General features: G+C 31.9%; 1 protein-coding gene across 3 annotated transcripts; it reads left to right on the forward strand.

The window, feature by feature from the left end:
* LOC131848180 (dual specificity protein phosphatase 22-like) lies at positions 1 to 26,304 on the forward strand. 3 transcript variants are annotated; one of them, XM_059197956.1, is made up of 9 exons: positions 1 to 515; positions 6,318 to 6,434; positions 16,376 to 16,500; positions 16,952 to 17,123; positions 18,442 to 18,595; positions 21,991 to 22,182; positions 23,678 to 23,867; positions 24,543 to 24,651; positions 25,920 to 26,304. In XM_059197956.1, the coding sequence occupies exons 1-8, from the start codon at positions 495 to 497 to the stop codon at positions 24,598 to 24,600; spliced, it is 1,029 nt and encodes a 342-aa protein (XP_059053939.1). In that variant the 5' UTR covers positions 1 to 494; the 3' UTR covers positions 24,601 to 24,651; positions 25,920 to 26,304. The 3 variants fall into 3 exon arrangements, with proteins under 3 accessions (XP_059053939.1, XP_059053940.1, XP_059053941.1); XM_059197957.1 differs by lacking the exon at positions 24,543 to 24,651; XM_059197958.1 differs by lacking the exon at positions 6,318 to 6,434.
* Positions 26,305 to 27,477: the final 1,173 nt, after the last annotated feature.

Genomic DNA, 27,477 nt, shown 5'->3' on the forward strand with positions numbered 1-27,477 from the left:
TTTTCTATCGACATCAACACATCACATTTGTATTTTATAGACGCAGTGACGCCGCCAGTAGCGCGTCGCGGATCGAGCTTACTTCACGTATATTATCGGTCTGATTCGTAACTCCGCGACATCGCCTACACGCCCCGTCTCGTTTGAAAGATTCTCTCGATCAATAACAAAACCAATTGTAACCATGATTATAATTTGATGCGTCCATATAACTACTATCCAATACCTATACGTGTTCATCCGACTTAATGCATTCCACATTTTTATGTAACCGAGTGTAATCTACGTCCATACAGAATCGCGTGGCGCACCGGCGTCAACAATGTAGCCATAGTGACGTGCCGTGTTGACAGTTTGACACTTTATAATGAGGCGACGATGCAATTATTATTTATGAACTTTACAATACATTGTTGTGTTATTATTTTTTATACATTTTAGAATCGACAATAATTGAATACAGTTGAATAAGTTTTGTAAAATAATTAGTGAAAATGGGGAATGGAATGAATAAGGTAAAGATAAATTGAAGTAATAATAGATCGCTATATTAGTTTGTGTTTTTTAATTTTATCAAATGGAGGTTATGTTTTTTATTTGCGACAGATCGTTACGTAACAAGGACCGCGTAGCTGCTAGTAGCTCGTAGAACGCTCGTAGCGTCTGTAGCAGTGTATTTTGGTATCATCGGCTTCTTTGTTTTTTTTTAAGATTGATGTATTATTTATCCATGTTGTATACATATACTATAATTCTAAAACAAGTAATGCACTATTAGTTATTAAAAACCAGTAACTTTGTTTGCTTATTATTATTATATTTCTTGCTGATGTAGGTATTGTGTCAAATCATGTATTGATTGTGTAAAATATTCTATGTACAAAATATAAAAAATGCTTTCAATAATTTGAATATAAAATTATAGAACTTGGTACGGTAGGTACCCGTCAGCACTCGGCAACAAGATTGTTATTAGAACATTTCCTATGTTGCGTTGTTTGTTTCCAAGACGCATCTCATTAATTCCGTTTTGCAGTTTCTTATAAAACACTTAAACTACTAAATTTGTCCAATATAAAATTTGTATGTTTTTTTTCCGATTCCTTACAATATATATTATTTTAATTTGGAAATTATTGTCTTACTGTATGTCCTTTAACAAATTTGCATACATACACATTACTCTTACGTGATTATGAAATATACGCGTGAAATTATCAATGTAATTTTTGTGAAGTTGAGGCCTTTACGGACAATCTTATACTACTGACTGACTGTCAGGCGATGGAAACAGCGAAATTCAGATATGTCAAAAGGTGCGATCACCACGACGGCGACGTCGACGATTACCTCACTCACAAGATAATGCAAAGTGTAATTCACTCACATTCATATTGTGAAATATTCCATATTCCACAACATGAATATAAATGAAGGATGGTTGGTGACACATAAAATATTTTTCGCCTTCATAGAATAATAACAATCTTGGGAACAACAATGTTGTATTTTAAGTCCCGTCACCTAAAAGACACTTTCTAAGTGAGAAGTAAGATTTGATACTTACAGAGATTCCGAAACAAACGTTCAAACATTTTCACAATTTTTCAGATAATAAATTTACTGTAGGCTTTTAATGTATTTATTTATTTTATATCCAAGTATGCTGATGTTTTACTTGATGGTAAATGGTAACCGTCGCCTATATACATGAACAACACTAAGGACATCATGTTACGTCCGTAATACCACTCATTCGTTGCTATTCCGGAGAATTAATATCACTCGCCCTACCACCGAAATACTCAAAGCAAGCTAGGTGGCTTAAAAAGGTGAGGCTAAGACCACGTAGATCTCTTTTTACGAAGTCTGCGTTGGTAGATTAGTGAAAACATATTTATTTATCTATATATATTATCTATAAATATATTATTCGATCATGATTCGTAAGTATTCAGTTCTCCTTTGCATAATATATCTTTCATAGGCAATACAGTGCCATAAAATTGGCAATACGCCTAAAACGCGCTCGTAAAATAGCTATACGGAGATGACGTAACGTTTTTAAATACATCTTTGATAACATTTTGTTAGTATCAGATTTTTCTATCATAATGGTGGCAAAAAGCCTATAAACGTATGGTAAACGGTTTTCATAGCCAATGGACGCCTGAAACATCAGAGATGTCTCGAAATTGTCACCTATTGTTAGTGATCATAATAACCTTATGTAGGTCTATATCTTGCTATTAAATTATTACAGATATTTATGAAAAGTCAAATGTAATATAGTTTGAACAGAAAAGGACTGACAAGAAAGTCTGCTCTTAATATCTTCATTTCATTTTCAATTTGTACATAATTATAATAATTAATATGTAAGCTTAAGTTTAGGGTTAATACGGTGTCGAGCAATTTATATATATATAATTATATAATATAATATATATACGAATAAATATATAATACGAAATAAAATTTATATAATAAATTAGTTTCCTTAAGGTTGTCTTAAAAAGTTTGCTTTCAGCAATAAGGCCACCTTACATGTATAGTTTAATATATTATTTATATCTTGATACGAGTATACTGTAAGGAAAATAATATAAACTACTACATAAAAAACAAACCAATTCGTTTGAAACACTTGAGCTTACTTTACGGTTAAGCTAAAAAGTGCAAAATTTCCCTGGAAACATGAATGAATGGATTTTTAATAAGTACTCTTTGTTATTTAGCCTCTTAAAATAGTTTAAATATTTCTTCACTTAAATATTCATTTAGGCACTATGCTAAAAATTATAGCCGCTTTTTGGGTGTCACAGTACTGTTATATACGCATATCTCGCTATAATTAATTTTCCTTGAGAAAGAGAATTTCATGGAATCGTGCTGGATATCTACTAGAACATTAATAGTATTATAATTAGTGTGTATCTAACTTACAATAGCTATGCCCACCTGTTCTTTGAATTCCATTAAATCTAACTTTTCCTATTTCAAACTACCCCGAAACTATATTGAATCAATTGTAATTGGCTCGGCCCAATTTCTTCTATCAGTAATTGTTTTAGTTAATTATACAATTTATTTTCTTTTGGTTTTATTTATTTATCCAATACTTATAAATGAGTCTACTTTACTTTTTGTTCGAATAGAAATTTAAAAAACATTCAAATGATGGAAAATGCCTGCTGTCGCCCTAGATTATGTATAGACATGAACAATAATATATTATTGACATCACAGAATATAATGTAATTTGTGTGACGTGTATGATACAATAATACGTTATACCTGTCAGATTTGTGTGTTATGAAAGAATTGGAATTAGGCACGGCCACTCCTTGTTCTAAATGTTTTGTACACATGAAGTCCAAGTATTTTGAGTTATAAACATTTCGTGTAAATTTTCTTCAATCGTCAAATATTGTTGTTAGAGGTATTACAATTATTATTATAAGATTTGACGTTATAAGACTATGCTCATGCTACAATTTTAGTCAAGATACTGCAAAAATCCTATAGCTAGGCTTAGCAAATATCAAATTTAATAATAATAAAAAAAAAAAATAATAATCTTTATTTGTCTCAAACAAAAACTTTTCACACAATACAACTGTTGCCCATACAATAATATAATTTAAAACTAAAGAATGAGACAAAACGGTTTATAACTGAGTGAGGGCAGTGAGTCCACCCTCTCTGTTATTCTGTTATAGCCTTTATCAGTAAAATAATACAATATGAGATTGATATGAAATTTTTGCTGTAGCATACTTAAAACAGCCCCTAGTTCTTGTGAGCTTGATGAAAGGTTTATGTTTATTTAAATCCTAACAGATGAACTGGGTTTGTTGTACAGATACTGATACTAATAAATAACGCATAATCACATATGTACTTACTAGGAGTATATATTAGTCAGTCCCATACGCCATTAAAGGCATTAGAAATAAACACTACCTAAGTATTGTTTAATAATTTACTCATGCTGTCTCTACCAATGAAGAAAAAATAATATCACAAAAAATTGTAACTACTAGAGCTTCCGAAATTGATATAATAGTACCAAGCTACGTATTTGTCGGCTCGTTATATAAATATAAAATGTTTCCGCTGAAACAAAATATATTCTACTGGGGAATTTACATTAAAATTGCAGTATGTTTATGTGTACGCATTCCATCCCAGTAGAACTAAAGGCAGTCTAAGGAAAGGTCGAGATTATGTAATCACAAGAAACGTAGTAGACTGCGACGTCTCTGAAAATGCTGTGCAGGAAATGGTAGTGGCGAAGGAAAATAAGAAAAGCTAACTTTGCCTACATGTACGATTTACAGTTAGGTAAAGAAAGAGAGAGAAAGAATGTGTACGCTGGATTCTAAATAATGTTGCCTAATTTGTATATCCCATATGTTATTTTGCACATTATGTTAAAGGGATATGTACTATCACAATATTATTTACGCCTGCTTACTTATAAGCACCTGGTCAAGAGTCATTGCTAGTCAGAGTAGAAATAAAATATATAAATACCGAAACTCTTAAAAAATATTATTACGTAAATATTCTGTTTATAATTTGTTTAATGTGTGCAAATATGTAAAGACAGCAAAAAAAGTTTAAAACAGTAAATATTATTCTATAGTTATTACACAATTAAATGTTTAACTAAATATATAATTATTAATTCAATAATGTAGGTGGAATATTAACAAGGTGGTTTTAATAAACTTAAGTTCGGCACAAACATATTATATGACGAAAAAGGTCTTCTACACGGTAAATATTACCATCAGCGTTTACGAAAACAATTCCCGACCTCTCTCGATTCGTCGGGGAATCGGAAAATATCACCTTTATTAAACGTCTGTTTGCCGCGCTGCAAGCCTGTATTATACGATATTACTTTTTTAATGCTGTATTAAAAGTCAGAATTTATCAAGAAACTATATATTAATTTATTCAAGTAACAAACTATTAAATATCAGCTATTATTCATCATCAATTTCAGTGTAAAAAATGTATTCCAATATATACCTATTTTTAATATTAGTCCTACTATATTTTATTGATGACTATCTCTGAAATGCTAGGTATATGTATACACAATTGTATAATTTATATACTATTTGTTTCTACTAAAATAGATTTAATAAGATAGATAATATAATAGATATTTTGTGTAAATTCCAATCATTACTAAGTTAATATAAATTTTTACTCTTTATAGTAATAAAGTAGAAATGCAGTTGTGGTGTCACTTTTTAATCCCCATCAACTATTCTTTTGCATCAAAGTAATGTACCAATGCAAAAAACAAGTAAAACTGTAGGTTACCTCCTAACCTAACCTGGGAGTATTCTTCCGAGAGTCAAAATTCTAAATAAGTTTCTACTCTTTCTTTACCACATATCATGTAAGATAAGCCATTTATATAGTTTAGAATTTAACAAACAGATAAACAGACAATATTTGCATTTAGATACCTAAGAATATTATTATATAATCGACTTAACCCCTTTTATAATGAACAATGCCAAATATTTCTGCGGGCTTAGATAATGTTCGGAAGTATGCGTCCCTTCCTTTCGGTTTAATAACCACTTAAGTATACCTAAATCGTACTTGATACGGGTTATCGAAATATTTTAAGATGACCACAAATATTTTGCGAAATTGAATAAAGTTAATAAATTATTAATTGAATATATGCATATGGAATTTCGTATTGAAGTCTATACTTTATTTAAAAATCATATTTTAGACCCTGGTTTCACGCGGACATACAATCGGGCTAATCCGTATTAAAAAAACAAAAATAATGTGACCAAGGGCTCCTTGTATGCAAGCTCAATTTATTTCTGGTCCCTTTTTTGACACATTTGTCTCTTCCCAAAACTCTACATCCTTTGTAACGTAAATATTTATTCCATAATGTTAGATTAATTATTTAATTATGCATAATAAAATTTAATATAAATAGGTAGTGATTGTTATCCCAGATAATGGTCAGAGGGTTTGTCAACAGTTAATGTTAATTGTAACGGTGAACAGACTTGCTTAGATTTAAATATATAACATTGCCATATACATTTAAATGCAATAAATTGGCACATAAATTTGTTGAATAATTTGTTTGCACCACCGGAAAGCCAAAAATATAAATTGATAAATACAGTCATTTTTGTATCAGCCAAATTCAAACTCACGATCATTAGGATCTAAGGTAAATAGGTCACAACGTTTTAAATATATATATACACATATCTCATTACAAAGTGTTTACACCTGGTTGTTATGTTTGTTGGCAGGTTCTTCATGGGCTGTACGTGGGTAACTATAGGGATTCAAAGGACCCCGTGCAGCTCGAAAAGTACAAAATAACACATATACTGTCCATACACGACTCCGCTAGACGAATACACGCCGTAAGTATTTTTATATTAATACATTCAAATCCATAAGCACATTCTTAATTCTAGGTACACTAGACTTTATTCTTGTACCATGAGTATTCTACTAAAATACATTTTCAATTAAAAACTCTCTTTATTCATAACAGATAATGACAGCTTTTACTTTTATATTTTCTTTATAAAAATCAACAGACTTATTACCAATTCAGCAATAAATTGCATGGGATCAATAGGTTATGCTGACAATTACAAATTTAAACGTGTGTGTTCATATATTGAGACCAATATCATATTTTTACCAGCTGTTGCAAGCGGTTTTGCCCCTGAATGATCGGTTTCTAAAGAAATTTCGTGATTTATTTCCTGTCTTTCTACATTTTATTTGATTAGAAACTCCCCAAAAAAAATTTTATGCTGTGATCTAAAATCAGTAGGTTTTGATTGCGTGTTACCTAAATCAGACTGTCAGTCAGATTGTTTTCTTAAATACCAGACTATCTGATGCTTAGTTATACAATAAATGTATGTTCCTTAGTATTTATATGTAATAACTATAGATTAAGTATAACAAAATATATATTTTTTCATGTGATTAGAAATTCGAGTTATTTATAATAATAAATGGTAATAAATAAGATTTTAAAATTTGTACTAGGAACGGTACGAAAACCTATAAATATTTTTAATTTAGGTAAGGTTTGGATTTGAATTTTTATATTAATTTCTCATAATATATACTTATTAGCTAGCTAGCCTAGCTTGTTGAGGTGGAATTTTGACATATGTAATAATAAAATTCTGTCTACTTCGGGGATGACATTACATAGGGAATTTATACCAAATTAGGTACGACGTTGTTATTCGCCCTGTCTTATCGGGTATTACCAGAATCCTATGATCCTATCGTATTCTGGTCGGATAACTCCATACAATATTGTTGGTATTTTTCGAATTAGATTGGCTAAAGAAAAGAAAGAAAGAAATTAACAATTAAGAACTCCTGCAATTAGCTTAGGGTTTCAATAATCATATAGGTATGCCGGATGGATCGGATCTTAATGAAATTTGACGCAAACATATGTATATTGTGCTAAGGTGGGTGGCGCTATTTTTTATCTTTATAAAGAAGCAAACGCATTATAAATAAATAGATAATAAGTACATATTTGGAGATTTTGTTTTATAAACAAAAAAACAATCTTGTCTTATCTAAATCTCTAATCTATTAGCCATAATGAAATTCTTTATTTAATCGTGAGTGTAAAGAATCATCAGAATGGTTTCAATATTGGTGTAGTAACCGTGTATATTTGTATATAAAAATATGGTTAGGTAAATCGAGAACTTTCAATTATCAAATAATACAAAATATTGCAAAGAGGGTAACTATTTGCAATATTTTATGTTGTCGTTCATATCGTACATAATTCATACATAATATTATAAATGCGAAAGCGTGAAAACCTTTTTATGACGGTTTAACAAATTTTAATTAAATGTAACGTAAAGATCGAATATATCTCGAGGACAGACATAGGTTATATTTTCGTGACGAAATCGCGTGTTAGAATATGGATTACAAAAGTGAACTGGTAGAGAACGCATTTAACATTAAGTTCACCTTTTGTACCATGTTTTTTTTTATCAATGAAGTTATTTAAAATATCTCTAAAGATTAAACCAATAAAATAAAGTTTAGTAGTCGCGTGTTTTCGGAGCGTCCACTGTGTATGTTGCTGAAGTAAATGGAAACATCTGGAACAAGCTTGTTACCTATATTCAAATATTTTGTTAATTATGGTACTGATAGTGGGAATTGTAGACAAACACTAACACAGGTTTTCTGCATCCTCCAAACGCGATGAGATCCAATAAATAAAAAAATATGACCTTATTTTATTTATTCCATTATTTTTAATTATTTTTTTACCAGAGGTAGACTTTAAAATAATAATAACTTTACTATATGCTACATTTAGTACTTTACATATATATGTATATTCTAGACCCTAAATATCTGTTTGTTATTTTTATGGGTGAAAATGGAACGATGTGCCTACATGGTTACACCATGGCGGGACATCACTCGATCTAAAGGATGGGCATGAAATCAGGTTAGATAGCCGTAATTCATTCACCAGGAAATAACTACGACGATTTCCCGGAAGGGCCGTGTGGTACAAGCAATGGGATCCAGTTCCCATAACTAACAATCCCCATACCCCAATATATATATAATTATCACAATTACAACTTATAACAAGATAATTAACGTATATTGAAAGTAACCACAATTGGTTCACATTTACGTACGTTACTTGAGGTAAATACATACATATGTGTGTAGGTTGATGTATTCAAATGCTCACGTCATGCATTAGGAAGCTACCTATTAATTTAGACAGCTAGTTATTACGTCAGTGTTCGTGTAGCCTGTATTATTCATACCACCGGCTGAAACTCGGCCACGGTTGGAAATTGTGTTAAGTGTATTTAGGCAGTTTAACTTTGAAAAAATGCAAATGCATGCTAGTCGTAACTAAATTCTTCCTAATTTAATTTAAACATGAATCTGTATTTTTGTAATCATGTACAAGATTATTGATAAAGAATAAGAGCTGAGTATCTCAACAGTTCTTTTTAGTTCAAAATTATGTTCTGAATTGATGATGGATTCGACATATCTTAAGTGTCTGTAAAAGAAAGACTACATGAATAAAGGTATTTTGATGTGATTTGATTTAAGACTTAAGACTACATCCGTTGAAATTTAACTTTTCTAAATTAAAATATAAATAATATGTCTAAAACAAAAGTCTAAGTTACTCCTTATAACATTAGCTACTGCCAGTGAAAGAAAGTTCCGTCAAAAATGGTCCAGCCGTTTCAGAGATTATCAAACAGACTGACAGACTGACTAAAAAACATCTTACTTATTTTTTAAAACATGTGAATTTAGTAAAAAATTACAAACTGATACTTCAATTTTATTTATTTGTATACATTAAGATATGTTGAGATCGTCGTGTTAGTAATTTTCTACCTCAACTTACACCCAAGTGCTCGCGAGTTCAAAACTGACACAACCAAAAACTATGCGTGTCAATTTATATTTATATCTTTACGCTGGAGGTAACACCGTTAATAAATTAAAAAAGAATCCGAAAAATGGGGTAGGCTCGTCACCTGACACGTTGTATATACCCAGCAAAATATTGGCATGTCAAATGTATCGGTTGGCAATGCCACTAACTGCCTTGTCTGAGATAACGTGGTCATGAAGATATATCTTATTATGTTATAGTTAGACTTTTATTTGTGATATGAACTAGCTAAGACCGCGACTTAGAACCTGTGAAATTCTGATTAAGAAGAGGTTAAAGTGAATTAACATACATATAAGCTTTATATGTATGTTAATTCACTTTAATTAAGAATTAAATATTTAAGCAATATATATAAATATATATATGGCTTAAAAAAGGTATACTATAGTTCTAACCTAGCATTAGGATTGATTGACCTGACAATTCATAATTAAATGACTGTCAAGTAAGTACCCGTATCAACTTGATATCCGAATCGAGACTAGCCCCAGGAGAATTTTATAAATGTGAGGGTTCCTTCAGGGAGCTTACACACCGCCACTTTTATTAGAGGAAAACCTTCATGATGATCGATTTCTTTATTTATTTATAACGTTAAACGGATTAATTTGGTTTGCTCATCGCCATCGCCGAAGAGTGCGCAGTATATTATAAATAGACATAAAATATATTTTTATGTTGGCCAGTTTCGAGCTACCGACTTTAATGTTAGTGAGGACAGACCGTTGGTTTAACTTATTTACTTATTAAATATATATTATGTTTATTGATTTTCTAGTATACATATTATACAAGTAGGTAGGTATATTTGTTTGGACTATCTCGGGCTTGTCGCTTTCACTGGGCTCGATTCAATGGAGATGTTGTTTGCTTGGCATCGTCTCAATTGGTTAGATTTGATTAGTGGACCTGAAACCGAGTAATCATTATTATTTACTCTACTTCAAGTCAGAAATCAAATCATGTATAACATTTCTTTAATTTACTTTATAACTTCCTATGCTTTCCTAAATTAATACTATGAATTTAGGTGTAGCTCTTAAATTCAGATCTGTAAAGAAATCCCTGAAATCATAACCGCATTATTATGTAGGTAAGTTTTCGCAACAATGTACGTTACCCATCACTACGGTATAGAGTTTACACGCGAGGCACTAGCTGAAATTAATATCATTAAACTATATAGCTCCCCAGACCAGAAAATTTATAAGAGATAGACCATCGCTGCTTAGTTGTTTACTACCCTGAATAACTCAAAAGGTCGTGAGTTCCGAAACAATAAAAACTTTTTGTGTCACCGATATTAAACCAACGATTAATCCCAGAGACGGCGGTAGGCTATCTCCCTGCTAATAGGGATTCAAAATGAATCCGTCTGTCAGGGTAAATCCATTTTGAGGTAATCAGAGCTTTTATTTTGGGCATTAGACAATTGTTATAAATACTTAAATACGTTTTGTTTTGTAAATACATACATAAAAGACAGAAAACGCCCAGACAGAAACAAACAATCATACTCATACGCTACATAACCGAGGTTGTCAATTAGATTAGACTAGGAAGGACCAATTGTAATTGTTGAATGTACCAACGGATAGAAGGCTACAAAACTCGTTTTTTTAGGAGGGAGAGAATTGTTAGTTATGGGGATTAGTGGCCCAATTGCTATCATGATATTTCAACGTCTTGCAGTCCCTCTGGAAACCATTGTGATTGTTTCCTGGTGAATTCGCCACGGTGTGCTCTCTGACCTGACCTTATACTCATCCTATCACTCCTCCTCCACTGGTGCTAAGATGTGCCATAGGTACAATAATAACCAACCATAAAAAGGTAAAACGATGAAATCTAAATGTAGAAACTTAGCATAAAGCAACATGTAACTTAATCAATATAAAAACATGGCTAAAATTGTTGTTCTCATATGAGAACAACGATCAATCTTCCTTTATTTATATATATAAACTAGCTGTACCCGCAACTTAGTCCGCGTGGAAGTTAACTTTATTTTTCTAAAATAAAAGTAGCCTAAGTCACTCCTTATTACGTCAGCTACCTGCCAAAAAAAGTGCCGTCAAAATCGATCCAGCTGTTTCAGAGATTAGCCGGAACAAACAGACAGATAGACAAAAATAGTAAAAAATGTTATTTTGCTGTATGTACCGTATTTATATTCATATGCATGTAGTACGAAACGGTTATTCCAATATTACAAACAGACACTCCAATTTTATTTATATTTATAGATAAATAAATGATGACCGAAGGGAGTTATGTATCGCCGTTACCACAAAGTCTACATTTAATATTTTATTTTGTACATATGTTAGTCGTTAAGATATATATAATATGACACGATATTGTTATCTAAATAACATTAAGTGACCTGAAATAGGTAAATAAATTATACATAGAAAATTCAAACTTGTTCAGTGCTGAAACTACATACATTCAAATTAATAATATAGTTATCAACTTGGACATACGTGTAGGCGCTCGTTATATTCACAATAACGCGGGAAAGGATTTTGCATATTGAATGCTGTCGCTCCGGCTAGCTCTGAATATTCAAACAGTCTAATTTTGCACACGACCCTGCAGGGATTGCCGATTGTGCATACGTGCTTCTACAATTTCATATGCACAGTACTAATAACGACTCAGTTAGAGTAGTTAGTAGAGGCCGCACCTTTTTAGACTTTCATTATATACTAGCTGTCCCCGCGGTTTCACCTGCATGAAATTTATAGCCTATATGTTATTCTGGTGTATAAGCTATATTATTGTAAAGCTTCATCAAAATTCGTTTAGAACTTTTGCGTGAAAGCGTAACAAACATACATCCATACTCACAAACTTTCGCGTTTATAATATTATAATATATATATATTAAGATTCAGATATGTTTTTTAATATTTTTTTACTAGCTCTGCCCGCGGTTTCACATGCGTCATATGTATAACCTATGTGTTATTCTGATGTATAAGCAATATTATTGTACAGTATCAATAAAATCTACAAGTTTTTGCGTGAAAAAATAACAAACATCCATCCATCCATACAAATTCACAATCACAAAATTCCACCTTTATAATATTAGTAAAATTATTTGTTATCTTTTGAAATACATCTCTTTACCAACAGTGATCATAGTTCTCTTCATATAATATTAAAAATACAGTTCTTAAGAACCTAGTCGTTAAAAAGAGGCTTTGTTAAATATAGAGGTCGCGTCATGTTGAACTCTACACTTATCGTGCCCATTTCTCAGTGAGGCCTACCGCCATCTCTCGGATTCAGTAGACACTTATTCTTTTCAGTGTTTTCATTAAGAAAAGGTAAGTCAGATATACCTATAAACTGACACACAAAGATTTTCTGTAGTACTAATCTCCCATCGCTACGTTTATTTATTAATACTGAGATTCTTCTATTAAACTGTTTTTCGCATTATTCAAACTTATTATATATATAATATTATAAATTTATTACACTCTGTTGGTTCATCCATCATCATCAATCTATTGTATATAATTTCCTATTTAAGAGTAATCCTTATATTAATTACCAAATTAAAGTTTATAGATATATACACTTATATATCTATACATTATCTATATATTTTAATTTTAAATATGGCCGATTCACCCATACCCACAGGAGTTAAAAATGCTACTTAATACATATCGTCTAATAATAAAGGATTTTCATCCCTGAAGGATTAAAAAAAGGAAAGAACGGCAATAACCGGTTGTATGTAAATCGCTTAAGAAAATTGTTAAGGCCAACTGCATTCAACGGGATTAGAAAAAATATATGGTCAAATGAGATTTCGTTATTCTATATTCAGTTAATATATTAACTTGTTGACCGTTCATAAATAGGCCAATAAAATTGTGATTCTATTAATTCATGTTGTGAATCCGTGTTTCCCAGATTTACTCTATGGACAATAAAGTCGTGATAATAACACTGGCTCGTAAACTTAACGACACAATAAATCGTCTGTATTCGACACAGACAACGATTATGTACCTACTAAGTGAACCGAGACTCTCCCGAGAATATTTGAAGGAAGTTACGCTTATCTTGAATTTAGAGTTCAATTCATACTGAATACTAAATTGTATGAGTATGTTATATTTCGGAGGACTGTTCGGAGTTTAATGAAATAAAATAATCTGAAAACGGATCAAATGTGAAAGAAAAAAAGCTGCGAGTGAGTAATATTATACCTCTTTAGATTCGAGCATTCGCTTTATCATACTGTACCGTTACCATTTCTTACTGTTCTATTTTAGGTTACTATGGTGTCAATACTAGTAAATAATGTTTTTACTATTATAACACAAATATCACTGAATTGGCTGAAATCGCAAAATAACACAGCCTACAAGTACATTATATTTGTAACGAAGTAGAAAATCCCCAAACTGTCAAATTATGCCAGTCACGCAAATCAATTTGAGGGAAAAATCAGTTTAATTTCTTCTTTAATATTCTTATTATAATAGAATCATTAGGACAATACATACCCATTTTGGTGACTGTACTTGTCGACTTAATAAATACATCAAACAATGGTAAATTCACCTTTGGGGAATGAACCGTGGTTTATAGCACATCACACGTAAGAGAAAGTGTCAGGGGATGATTAATCAAACACGCATAAAATCTGGCGTAGCGGCCGTGCCCATGAAATCTTTGGGGCGTGCTGTCTAATGTAATGAAAAAAGCACAATTTTATCTTTGCATAACATATAGATATTTTTCATAATAGGGTTGTAGGTGGTGGTGGTTTGGTTGGCGTGTTGATAACAAAAGGAGTTAAAGTAGAATAAAAACAACGAATAAAAATTACATATAACTCTCAAGACTAAAATTAGTAAGCTATTAATTTGATGTTTTAAAAATATACATTTCAGTTAATGTACGTATGTAAAATATACATATGGTTGTTGTGAATGTAAGGAGGTTGCTAGCCTACAGGCTGTAACAGAATAACAGAGAGGGCGGACTTACTGCCCCCTCTAAGTTGTAGACCGTTTTGTCTCGATAAATACCTCTTAATTTTATTATAAGCAGCAATGGTAATAGTTTATTATTTGAGACAAATAAAGATTATTATTATTATAATGGTGATATGTGGATATTTAGTATTATTATAATTCTGTAATATGCCATGCACAATACATATTTTGTAAATAGCTTATCTACTGGCTATCTACCATCAATCTCATCGTCACTATAAGGACTGATATGGGTTCCCTGTCAAATATCGGATTCGGTAGGATGCCGAAAGGTCGACATTTTACAAGAAAAACAGTAATTAAATTTAAGTATTATTCATAGGTAGTCACTTTTAGGGATTTTATATACATACTAACAATTAGGATAGCAGAACAATTAGTATTTGTCATCATTAACTTTTTTTTTCTTGTCTAATGAAACCTCAAATTATACGTGCTTAAAATCCTGTTTCTTAAGAGACCTCTATACTAACTTTATTTAAAAAAAATCAGTTTTAGTTAAATATGTGTACTTATTTATCATTACTTTGGTTAACATATATAGTCATCAGAGTTTAAATGAGTTACTTCAATGTATCATAGTAAAATAAGATCTAGTAATGGCAATATTGGCGTTATTTATCAAAATATCATTTGCATTATGATCTTGCAAATCTTATCTAGAACATTTATCATGAAATTTTTGGACGACAGCCGAGTCTTTGTAATTGATTTCGTTGCCATAACTACCTTCGGCACCATTTTTTATGACTTGGAATGATAAATTAGATGTCCTAGTTTATGGAAAGCATTGACCGTTGAGAATAATACTATTATTGTTATGTTGAAGTTCACGTGTAGATTAAAATAAACAGCGCCAAATAAATTTTCGATTTCTATGGTATACTTTTATTTATTTCTTTCAAAATACTATTTGACCATATTATTACAATAACCTTATAAACTAACATATATAAGTAATCGTCTTTGTAATCACGGCACTGACGACGGCAATCTGCTACGGTAGCGAGGTGTATTGGCGCTTCCGTAGCTGATTGTCCCATTGTCCTAGTTGTCCTCCTTTATGAAGGCGGTCAGCATGTTGATGAGGTCCCAAATGCTTTGAAACTCGCGTGGTGGCTCGACTCCAGCTGCGTCACCGTTAATATAAGGTTACTCCTGGCCCGTATGTAGACTACAATATCTTACGCCTCTGTAGCTAGCAATCATTTGATCCTTTAAACTAAAATACAATTCAGACAGAGATACGAACAAATCATCTGATATCAACTCGGATCTCAAGTGGTTTATAGAAAGTTATTCCTATTAAGATATAAAAAAAAGCAAAAAATGACACTGTGGAGTAATCAATATCAACTCATGCTATGTAACTACGACAGCAATAGAATGTAAAAGCATTTTCTAGATTGACATCTTAAAGTTACCCCCACGGGAGATATTTCAAACGGAGCGAGCTTTTAGTTGCACCGGAGCGCAGAGCTTGGTTTCTATTTGTTTTATTGAATTGAAGTAGGTGCTTTATTTACCTACCTTCTACTATAAACCTTCCTTAAATCAAATGTAGGTTATACAAATTATTAACTGTAACTTTACCATTTGTTAGATATAATTTTTAAAGCGTTCTCTCTATATATTGGCTGTGTTTTATATGTATGTAAAGGCAATTAAATGGGACAGTGAATTTCAGGTATAAATTCAGGCAAATACAGAAAAAGATATTGATCTGTCAGGAATTCTGCAACATATTTTTAATGCTTATTATAAGATTTGTTCTTTTTATATATTCATTATAATTGTTCAATTTGTTTGTTCTCAGGATAAACACTATCTTTGCATAATGGCTTCTGATTCTCCTGACCAGAATTTGACACAATACTTCAGTTTGTGCAATGATTTTATACATGCAGCAAGACTCAGAGACGGCAACGTACTTATACATTGGTAAGTTTGTACCTTCTTGCCTGCCTATTAGTTAGGTGTAGTTAGTAGATTTTTATCGCAATAAAAATTCCCTGTCAACACTTGTCCATTTGCCAAGATATCAGAAGATCGTCTTCAGAAGTCGTCTACATTAACTAAGTCTCAGTTAATTTTACTACCAGCAGCATACTTTGTATTTTGTATACTGTTCTGGATTTATGAGTATGTCACTTGGTCGTAATACCTTATTCTTCAGCGAAGAGAGGTACTACGAGCATCACAATGTGATATACATCAAAGCATCATAGTGCTCTGTGTATACATATGTACATATCGGAGATGCTTTATCACTTTCTAACAGGTTGTTTGTTATTCTAGTCACAAGAAGCAATCTCGTTAAGTATAATTTAGTTATTCTTGTCTCTATGTTGTATTATGTATGAATATAACTACGTATTATATTTTCTTTTAGTTTAGCGGGTATGTCCCGAAGTGTAACGGTGGCTGTCGCATACATAATGTCGGTGACATCGCTCACTTGGAGAGAAGCCCTAAAAGTTGTGAGAGCTGGCCGCGCGGTCGCTAACCCAAACTTTGGCTTCCAAAGGCAGCTACAGGACTTTGAGACTTACAAGCTAGTCGAGGTACCTAATTTAGACCTAATTACTATGACAGTCAGCGATGAATTTAATTGTCGTCATTCTTTTGAAAGAATGTCAGTAATTTGCTAAAAGTCTCCATGGACGTAAATTGGACTAACTAAAACCCAATTCGACTAAACGTCTTCTTAAATACTTAAGACACAGTTTAGGCATATTGATTTATAGACGAAATCACATTTAAACAATTTCAATCACAATCTACTTGTTAGGTATTATGACAGCAGCTGTATAAGTATTACACTTTTCTCAAAATCTTAATATGATCGTGAGATTATGAATGCTAATAAGTTACAAAAGGCATACCCTATCTTGCCTTATATTTACGCATACTTTAATTTCTATTATTTAATTATATCCTATTAAATTATTACAATAATTCTTCTTAAGTATGTTAACATATTAAAAAATAATAATAATATAAACGTAAGTAAGTATAAGTATGTTAATAATATAAACAAAAATATATGTTTATTATTACTGTAGATGTAGAATGCAACTGTTGCATGAGACAAAATCAGCCAAGTGTCTAAAATGAATCTGAAAAATGAAGTATCAACCTTCTCATTATTATGCAGAACGTGTATTCAATAACTACATTTTGTCGGGAAAGGAAACCGGAATAACTTAGGTCCCTCCATTACCAAAGTTGGCAGAGAACTATAAATCAGAATTGTTCAATAAATAATACTAATATTATACCGAGCTTTCACATTCAGATGACTAATATTTTATTTGGAATTACACATTTAGAATATAATTGGTAATAAATATATTTCGGTATTTGTAACGTAAATATTGATGTTACTATTTAATTAAAATATATATATATTACATTACCGTTATTCTCTTTTCTTATAACTTTTTACCTTTTCTCAACTGTAAGTACCTTGATTTCTATATATGTATTAGTTTTATTCCTCTTCGTTTATATCTACTGCAACAGCAACGAATGTGTGTGTGTATCACGGATGTCATAGCATATTGTCATATCTGTAGTGCTGTCAGCTCGCTTATCATTCCAATAAAGATGATTTCTTTAAATTTTAATGTTTATATGTTCGATACAAATTTTACAACAGAAATTATTGATGACAGATAATATCTGATTAGTTAGCATTTATATATTCTTAATCTGATACGACGGAAATCCCAAAATAGCGAGCGATTTAGTTTTATACACTTCCATAATATGAATACAAAAGAGTTTATTGGACAGTATACGAAAAATATAATGATGTCAGTTCAAATCCAATGGTGAACTTAAAAACTTGTTTTTAATAGAAATTTATTTATAAAATAGGAAAGAAGACGACTCAAGGAGCGGTATCCGTCCCTAGCGTTAACTGACCGCGATCTCTCCGAGTGTCGGATAATGTTGGACTCGTATCAAACGATGTTAAGCGAGAAGACCATCTGCGAAGGGAAATGTGCTATGGGCCGACAATGTCCTACAGGTAAATACCTAAGTATACGTCACCAATATTAAGCTTCGAAACGTCAGTTAGTTAGTTTAGTTATTAAGTGATACATATCTAATTCTATTGCTTCGTCTATCAATATGAAGGACATCCTACAGTTTCTTACATTGGAGAAAGAAATTACTAAGAACTTTATTACTGTAATTTAAAATGTTTATTTTTATCGCCTCAAAATATCTTGAAGTTAGAAAATATAGTAGCTATACCTATATTTACATCGATTTCAAAGCGAGCACAACTTTCCTTATTCTAAAGTTATTTAGTTGAAGTGATAAATCGGGGATAAAGTTTTGAGAGGATTTTCCAGTTTCATTACGAATAGTTTACCTAAAATTTTAATCAATCATGCATTTTTAGAGTTTAGACTCCAATAGGTTGTATTATATATTTATTGGTATTTCTTACACGCGTAGATCCGAGGATCTGATGATGACCACAGCAAAACCTGGATTCGGGGTTCTCTCAGGGGTTTTTACTTTTACTTTGTAAGTTTATTGGCTTTTGTTGAGTGATTATGTCGATTGACTCCATAATTTGTGAGCACCTCAACAAAAAATAAATCAAAAGCTTTCATTTACCATTTTCAACCATAATAACATAGTTGTAGTCTTCTAACATGTATTCTATTGTTTAGTAATCGGGGAAAGAATAGTATGTACGAACAAAATCACTGTTTTCATTTGAAAATAAAATGTTTGGACTTCAATGTCTTCTTTAAACATAGAATAATCACAGTTTGTCAGAATTCAATGTATTGTATGTCATCATATTATACATTTCGTGCTTAACAGTTATCATTAAGATCAATTATGTGTGTACCTACATAGTATTTATTTATATGTATTGATTATATTATACATCTGTATTTGTTAAGTATCTTCTGTGGAGATGACAGTAATATAACATTATGTGAACCACTTATTACCACTTTATGATTTCAACTAAATATGCTTTCACACAATCACAATAGTGCACGTTGTTTTAGAATTACCTATATATTTTTTACATCACACACGCGTTTTTCCTATTCAAGTCCTATTGAAGTAATTCCTATTGAATTGAAATAGTGGAACAAATCTGCAGTTTGGAGTAATTTTTTATGTAATAAAATCACAAAATCATGGAGAGGATATATGTTAAGATTTCAACTGAAAACAGCTGGATAAATAAGGGTGAAATTTCCACAGAATATGTCATCACATATGCTAAAGAAAGTTCAGTAAAATACCCCTCAAAGGTGGGAACTAATTCACAATTTTAATTATTTTTTAACGATATATGATATAATAAATGGCAACAGCTTTATAGAAATATCGTTTGATAATCATCAATACAAATGGTACAGATGTATAGGTGTATGAAGACGCAAGCATAACTATTAAAAGATTAGGAAATTATATAAAGTTATCTACAATATACCTATATTCAACTATCTTATAGGTACATTTTTATTAATATATAAAGACATTAAAATATGAACCTATCATTATGAAGTATAATGCTTTGTATAATTATATTTATCCTGTATTTGTTGACTTGACTTAAAAGTGAAGAATATCTAATATTTGAATACAATATTTAATAATGTAAAAACTTCAGCACAATGTCGGGTTATCGTCAGTATTTATAGATGACCTATAAACTCTCTTATTTTAACTTTGAGCATCGTTAACGTGGAAACTGATCAATTATCTATGGTTTGCCGTTGTTCTAAGCAGATTTTTTTCTAACCATGATAACGGAAAAGTGCACCCGCCCGCGCGAAGGTTTACAAGCTACCAGCTAGCGGGATACCAGTGAAGAGTGATGAGATGAGAACAAGATCAAGTCAATTTGCCCATCGTGACAAATTCATTAGGAATTTATTACGATGGTTTTCAGGCGAAAACCGTGTGAGTCTGACATAGTAGATTATAGCTATGGAGTCATTAGGTCACATTACTAGATAACAATATCATCCTCCTTATAAATAGATTACATATAACAGTGTAGAATATAAATACAGAAGGTAATACAACTTGTACAATATAGATAATTTGAAAACCGCATTACTACCAAAGGTCTCAGGTTCTATTCCTCGCACAATGCAAACATTTGTATTCATAGGTATGATTGTTTGCATCGATGTGGGTCTTTTCTGTGTATATTATGTAACTATGTATTTACTTATGAGTATAACATAAGCTCAGATTAGCTTGAGATAAGATAATAATAATTATTATTATTTATTGCCAGAACAAAAGATAGATATAAATTTGAGTTCGTACACTGTTTGTTGAACAAAAACTATAAAAAAAATAACCTCTTAAACTACGTATTAAATAGAAACAGCAGTACCTCATACTGCGTATTCTGGGCAAAAGTGACTGACTCAGCTTATGTTGTGAACGGAACTAATTTTCAGTCAATCCCTCTCATTTAATCATGCAATGCAATCAATGCAATAAAATTATGCGAGTTGCTTAACAGTCCAAGAATTAATGATGCTGACACTGATGCTGATATGTGAATTGTTCAGGGTAAGAAAATAACATAAAAAATACAAATTTAATCATAAATCTTATATTCGTTGTTCTGAACTTTGAAAATATTCTGGATTATGAAGGTGCTTTCTTCAGACGCTCCGCTACGATAGAAACTCTATAGAAATTTGCATAACTCGTGGGTTAAGTTTAAATAAAAAATTTCTTCGTAGCTTATGTTAAAGAATCTAGAAAAGCAAAACCTTGTCAAAGACTGAATTCTATAGGTTCATAATTACTTCTCTGTAAGATGAATATGCTATAAGAATTAGAAATATTAATATGCTAATTTGTATATGTATTAATGTTAATAAAAAATATAATATTGGATAAAATATTATTCGGGATCTTCAATAGGTACTTAGGCTAATTTCATGCATTTCAGACTTCTTTTTATTATTCTTTATACTATAAAAATGTACAAAATTTGAGCTTTATGCCATATGACAGTGTTTGTAAATATTACCCTATATTTTGATGTAATGACCCGAAAGTATTATATGCGTGTAACTATCCGATAGCGTTGAATTCTAATCTATCTGATATATTATGAATAGACAAAATTTGATACGTATTAGATACATTGATACAGAAAATATGTTCTAGTTTCTATAGGGGCATAATAGCTGCCTTGCCTACTTATTTCTATTTTTATGTATAGAGGTTAACGTGTCCGTCGATCCTAGTCACGTAAGCTTTCGGTCTTAGCCTCTCATTACTGAATAGTTACCATATTAAAAATCAATAAAACGTAATGAAAAAAAAATGTTTTCATAAATTTCTCCATAATGTTTGTCTTTATATGCAGAAATGTAACAAATACATAATGTATAATGTTGTGTTTACCAGGTGTTTGTAGAACGGGATCGAAAAGACAACCCAGGTCTCGGAAGCCTTCTATCCCTACAGCCATAACAACAACGGAAACTGTTAGCGGAGGCGGTGGTTTAAGAAGATCGCCTTCAACCCTTTCCACCACTTCCACAGCATCAGGGTATCGCCCTAGATCCTCGCCGGCGGGTCTCTACAGTTACACTGGTGGTGAGTGTAGTCTGATATAATGATTTGGATATTATTCTCAGATATATCCATGTTTGGATTTATAAATGATGGGCCAAATTTTGGATTGAAAAAATCTTGATCTATAAATCTTTACTGTTTTACTTACTGTTTTAGACGCACTTTGACACTATATTGTTACAATTCTGCTACAATAATAACATATTTCATGTACCTACTTTTGTTTAACATTGAAAAATCTTTACAAAGCCTGCACAGAGATAGTGTTTACAATTGTTACCAAATAAAAATCACACAATGTCATGATAGTAATGTATTGAATTTAATAATAATTCCTATAGATGAAATATATGTATATTTATATAACATTAGCGACCTGTCCTGTATTCGCATGGATGTATGTAAACATTGCTTGTTCTATACTATAACACTATTAAATATATAAACGTTGCTCTATTACTGAAAAGCGCGTTAAAATCCGTTCCGTAATTTAAAAGATATAAGCAATAAGACAGCCGCCGCTATTTTTTTATTGTTATACTATGTAAAGATTAATAATAAGTTAATTAATACCTTTTAATTTTAATTACATAATTGTTAATTAATTACACACATTAAAGGTAGGTAGTGTCAGTGCACAGGTATCTGTTACCTGTGTAATACTAACTGTTACCCATGACTACGTCTGATTTTTTAGATAAATTGGTTACGTCTGTCCTCGTGATTCAATATATTTTCGCATCAATTTCAATTAAGACCCATTAATCCGTTGAGTCGTATTATTTTATTAGTACGGATAAATTATGGTATTTAATTTTTAACTTACGCCGGTTTGAGAGGAAAGGGATTGTTAGTAATATAGACTGATAACCTCATTACTAGCAATGTACTATGTCAGGTTGACCTCCACGTGGTTCCCCCTGGAAACCATCGTGATAAATTCCTGGTGAATTTGTTACGATGGGCTAACTGACCTGACCTCATGCTCATTTTATCATCCCCCCTTGGTGCCCCGCCAGCATAAACCGGTAATGCAGGCGAAGCTCCATTCCATTATTATCCATAAAAAACAAAACTTACGTCGGTAGAAATTTATCGTGGACTGAGTTTTTTATAAGTAATAGGGAAGGTAAGTAGGCGACACGTCTTCGCTATTTGATACAAGACAAGACGCTGATATTTGTGCAAGAATTTCGTAATATTGTCATGTGTATCGCTTTTCACTTTATTAATGATGATGGAATCTTTCACCCGCCTGCGCTAACGGTTTACGCTAGTGGGGCACCAGTAGAGTATGATAAGATGAGCATGAGATTAATTCATTTACCTCATTGTGACAAATTACAAGAAACTGGGAGGATTGTTATTGTGAGACAACGATTTTGGTTTGCTACATTGCTAGCTATGAGTATAGCAATTCACATTACAAACAATCCCATTTCCCCTAGGAAGAACTTTGTAGAATGAGTTTCTACAAGTAACGAATGTTTTCCCAAACAAATAAATTATTTTGCAGCCCCTTCGCGACCGTCACGGTCAGCGTCAGGGCTAAGCGTGACTCGTATCACGGACCCCGTGGGTGGTGGTACCGCGGTGGCGGTGGGTGGTACGGAATACTCGCGGCGGCGCGCTGCATCCGCGCCCGCCACGCCAGCGCTGTCACCCGCCTCGTCACCGCCAGGATCGCCGCATAGAGCTACCCAAAGGTGAATGAACTTTCTCAACTAGACTTTTTTTAAGACGCACTTTTCGACGTTTTTCAACACACTTGCGAGGAAACAGAATAGAAAATCATGAAATTATATTTTGTTAATTTTGCCACTTTACCGCCGTTTTACGTTTTTAAATCAGTGCGCTACCTGGCGCCGCGCGTCTTATCAGTCAGTTCGAAATTAAATAATAAAAGCAAATAGTGCGGTTATGGAATACAACGCACGCGTGTTTTATGAACTGTTTTGTATAATGAAAAACAAGTGTAATTAGATCCATTTTACGAACAAGTGCGTTGAAATACACTATTATATTACTGGATAGTTAACAAGCTGATCCATGAGACACGAACAGCACCATCATCCTCATGTCATCATGTGACGGCTGTAGGCATAATATCATGAATACTACTATAGCGTTATACCTTCATCTATCGTGATCTAGCAGTTTAGCTCACCGCCTCACATCCGATGGTCACGGGTTCGATTCCTTGCACGGTACAAACATTTGGTCCCATTTAACTAAAATTCTCTGTGTTTTTGAGTATATTACACAATAGTAGATTTTCAATCCTGTACCAATTTTTATTATTTTTTTCATATAGTCGTCTTCTCCTTGAGGTTTTTTGTTTTGTTTGCCTTATTGTTTACCATGTTTATTTTTGATCCCAGGAGTAGCGGCTGTTGTTGGAATATACCCAATGTTAACTGGGATCCTGAATCTATGTAGTTACTGCACTTTGGAGCAATTGATAAAACACGTCGCATACACTTCACCAAGGTTATTTTTGCTTTTTTTCTGCGTGATTAAAGTTATTTATGTTGATACAATATGTTACAGTAATTATTATTATACGTTTATACATGAAACGTTCTTTCACTGCCCCAGAATTAGTTTCAGAAATAACAAAAGCAAACGATTATTGAAACAAATACCAGAAAAGCAACTAAGCAAGATTCCTGGCTGCTGAATTCCCTTCATTCAGTAACGATATAGCTACGTCAACCAATTATACTTAGGTACTATGAATAGAGAAAAATATAAAGATTTGGCTGAAAGTAAGAAAATAAGATAGAACATAAATACTTAGTAAATAGGAACGTAATGTAATAATGTAGAAACAATATTTTGGTATAGGAAATTGGAAGATATTTTCCGTTTGAATAGGTACTTATGTATTCCGTTGTCGTCACTTGATCCGCATTTAAAGTTGACTACATCGATTTTCTCCATGAATAGCTTTAATCGTCTGATTCCATCCAGACTACAGCTGTAACGATGTAAATGATCACAAACTATTTTTTTGGCATTTGTTTTAACGCTGCTTTCCATTCATCTGCATTATTAATGTCACAGATTAACATATTGAATAGCTGACAAGCTGCTGCTGGCAGCTTATCCAAATTATACAAACAAATTCTTCCTTTAACAATAGACTTTATTTACGATGTTCCTTTTTTGTGTCAGTCATTTAAACAGTGAGTAGTTCTAAAAAGCAACTTGCTAATGCATTTTGGAATTTTACCTAGAAATAAAATTATCTGCGTGGACAGAGGCAAAGGTTGTTTTGAGTATTTTAGCCCCAAAATCTTTTTAGTATTTTCTGTAAGCTGTATTTCAATATGGTAGTGATATTATAAGGCATGAAGGTTTGACACGTTAGTCTTCCGGAATGGTAAATCTGAGGGGTACAATTGGGGCCACAAGTCGACGTGGGATTCGTGGTTCCTGTATACAGGTATATGACCACACAATAGACTTCGACGTCTATTTTGTGTTCATATACATTTTCAGAGTGGTCCCTCTGTCAATGACGACGACACAATGACACCCTTTCAAACACTAATGATTGCGTTTTAAGTGAATCTCCACTTAATATATCAGAGGATTGCTAGAAAGATTCCTATACAGATAAATACATTCAAATCCATCAGCATCTGTTGATTAATCAATCAACTTTCCCTTGTATGAGACCTGACATAAGATATACATTATTTTTATGATCGCATAAACATTACTACAGCTGTAGATGTGTCTGAAATTCACAGGTCCCGTGCAGTCCAAAGATGTTCGTAGCAGGCACCACCTCGTCCGTCATCCCGCATCCGCCCAGTTTCATCCGCACATGGACGATGAAGGCTTCCATCCAAATATAATTGAACTAATTGGACAGAGGAAACAATCTCGAATCGAATCTCAAAAATGTCTAATTTTCATAGCTTATTGGGGTGTAAAATTATACAAAATAAACCTAAATGCTATAAGAAGCCTGCTGCCTAAATGTATTAGAACATCAAATTGCTATCCTCACTACTGAGGTTGCGGACAAATAGGTACATAGAAGGTAACCCCTGAGAATTCGATTGCCATATTTCTTAAAGATAAGTTAAGGCATTGTCAAGTCTTCGACGCCGCCATATTGGATTACTATTACTTGTTTCTGAATTATTAACATAATTACTGTATATAAGTAGTAATTAAGTTACGAAGTCGGAAGGCGACGTATGTTAATGTATACACTCTGCCTTATAAGTCCAAATGTTTTTATGCATAAGATAGTGTGTAACACGTCTTTGTGCTGTTTCTGCGTTAAGGAGGGACTATCGCTAGATTAATAAAGATGTGATACGTCTAGCCGTATGGATGGAGGAAATTGTGAAATATGTCCACTTGTCAACGAAATTAAGCTAGAATATTTCGCCATTGTCGTTGTAAATATAAAAATAAGTGTAGCGGAAGCTACAAATATTTTATATAGCTAGTGCAATTATTATAATTTTAGCGCGAATAAATTATGAACAGAAGATATCAGAATTGTTATCTGTAGAAAATCAGATTTGAAATATTAATTATTTAAATTTGTTGTCCAAGATATAAAAAATTTATGTGTCTCAATGAGAGGTAGATTAGGGTAGGTATATATTTATATTATATTTTCGTAAAAATGAAATCAAAGTAAAAATATACCTATGCATTTGTAACTGTTAAATATTTTATAATTTCACTTTAACTAAAACTTTGTTGCAATCAAAAGAAATCAATTCTTTCAAAATAATCCACTTTCCTACTTCACGACTACTACTTTCTTAATTTTAAACGTAACGTAGGTATTTCTTTTTTATTTAATTTAAGGGAAATCTAAAATAATCTTAAATATTATCTTAAAGATTACTTTAAATATTACCAAGAAAATGTCTTATTATTAGATTCAATTAAAATTATGGAAGCAAGAGTACAACGTATGTAATATCTAACAAAGAAAGAAATAATTTATACAAATGAATTGTGTAAAGTAGTATATATACTATATTATATATTTGATTATAATAAATCCATTAGGCACATACGAGTGCAAAATTGATTGATCCATGTAGTATCTTGACTTGGTAGGTTTGGATTATAAAATCTGGCTGGTACAAATTTATAAATTTAAGATTTCTGATTTGGAGTGTAGAACATTTTTCATAATAAATATTTATGTACTTAGTTAAAAATTTGTGTGGCGTGGATAGATAGGTAGAAATTATTGAAGATTGCAAATTTTGTCACGAGAAACCTAGAAAATAACATTTAAGAAAAAGCACTAAGGATTATTTTAAGAAAATT

This window comes from Achroia grisella, unplaced genomic scaffold (assembly GCF_030625045.1).
Source record: "Achroia grisella isolate CSIRO2021 unplaced genomic scaffold, CSIRO_AGI_Agris_v1 utg546, whole genome shotgun sequence".
Classification (NCBI taxonomy): domain Eukaryota; kingdom Metazoa; phylum Arthropoda; class Insecta; order Lepidoptera; family Pyralidae; genus Achroia; species Achroia grisella.

Bases quoted from the DNA above. Each gene is read 5' to 3' on its own strand.
- LOC131848180 (XM_059197956.1), top strand. From the start codon at position 495: ATGGGGAATGGAATGAATAAG. The intron at 6,435-16,375 runs GTAAGTATTTTT...GTTTGTTCTCAG, and splicing joins CCGCTAGACGAATACACGCC to GATAAACACTATCTTTGCAT. The intron at 17,124-18,441 runs GTACCTAATTTA...TTTATAAAATAG, and splicing joins AGACTTACAAGCTAGTCGAG to GAAAGAAGACGACTCAAGGA.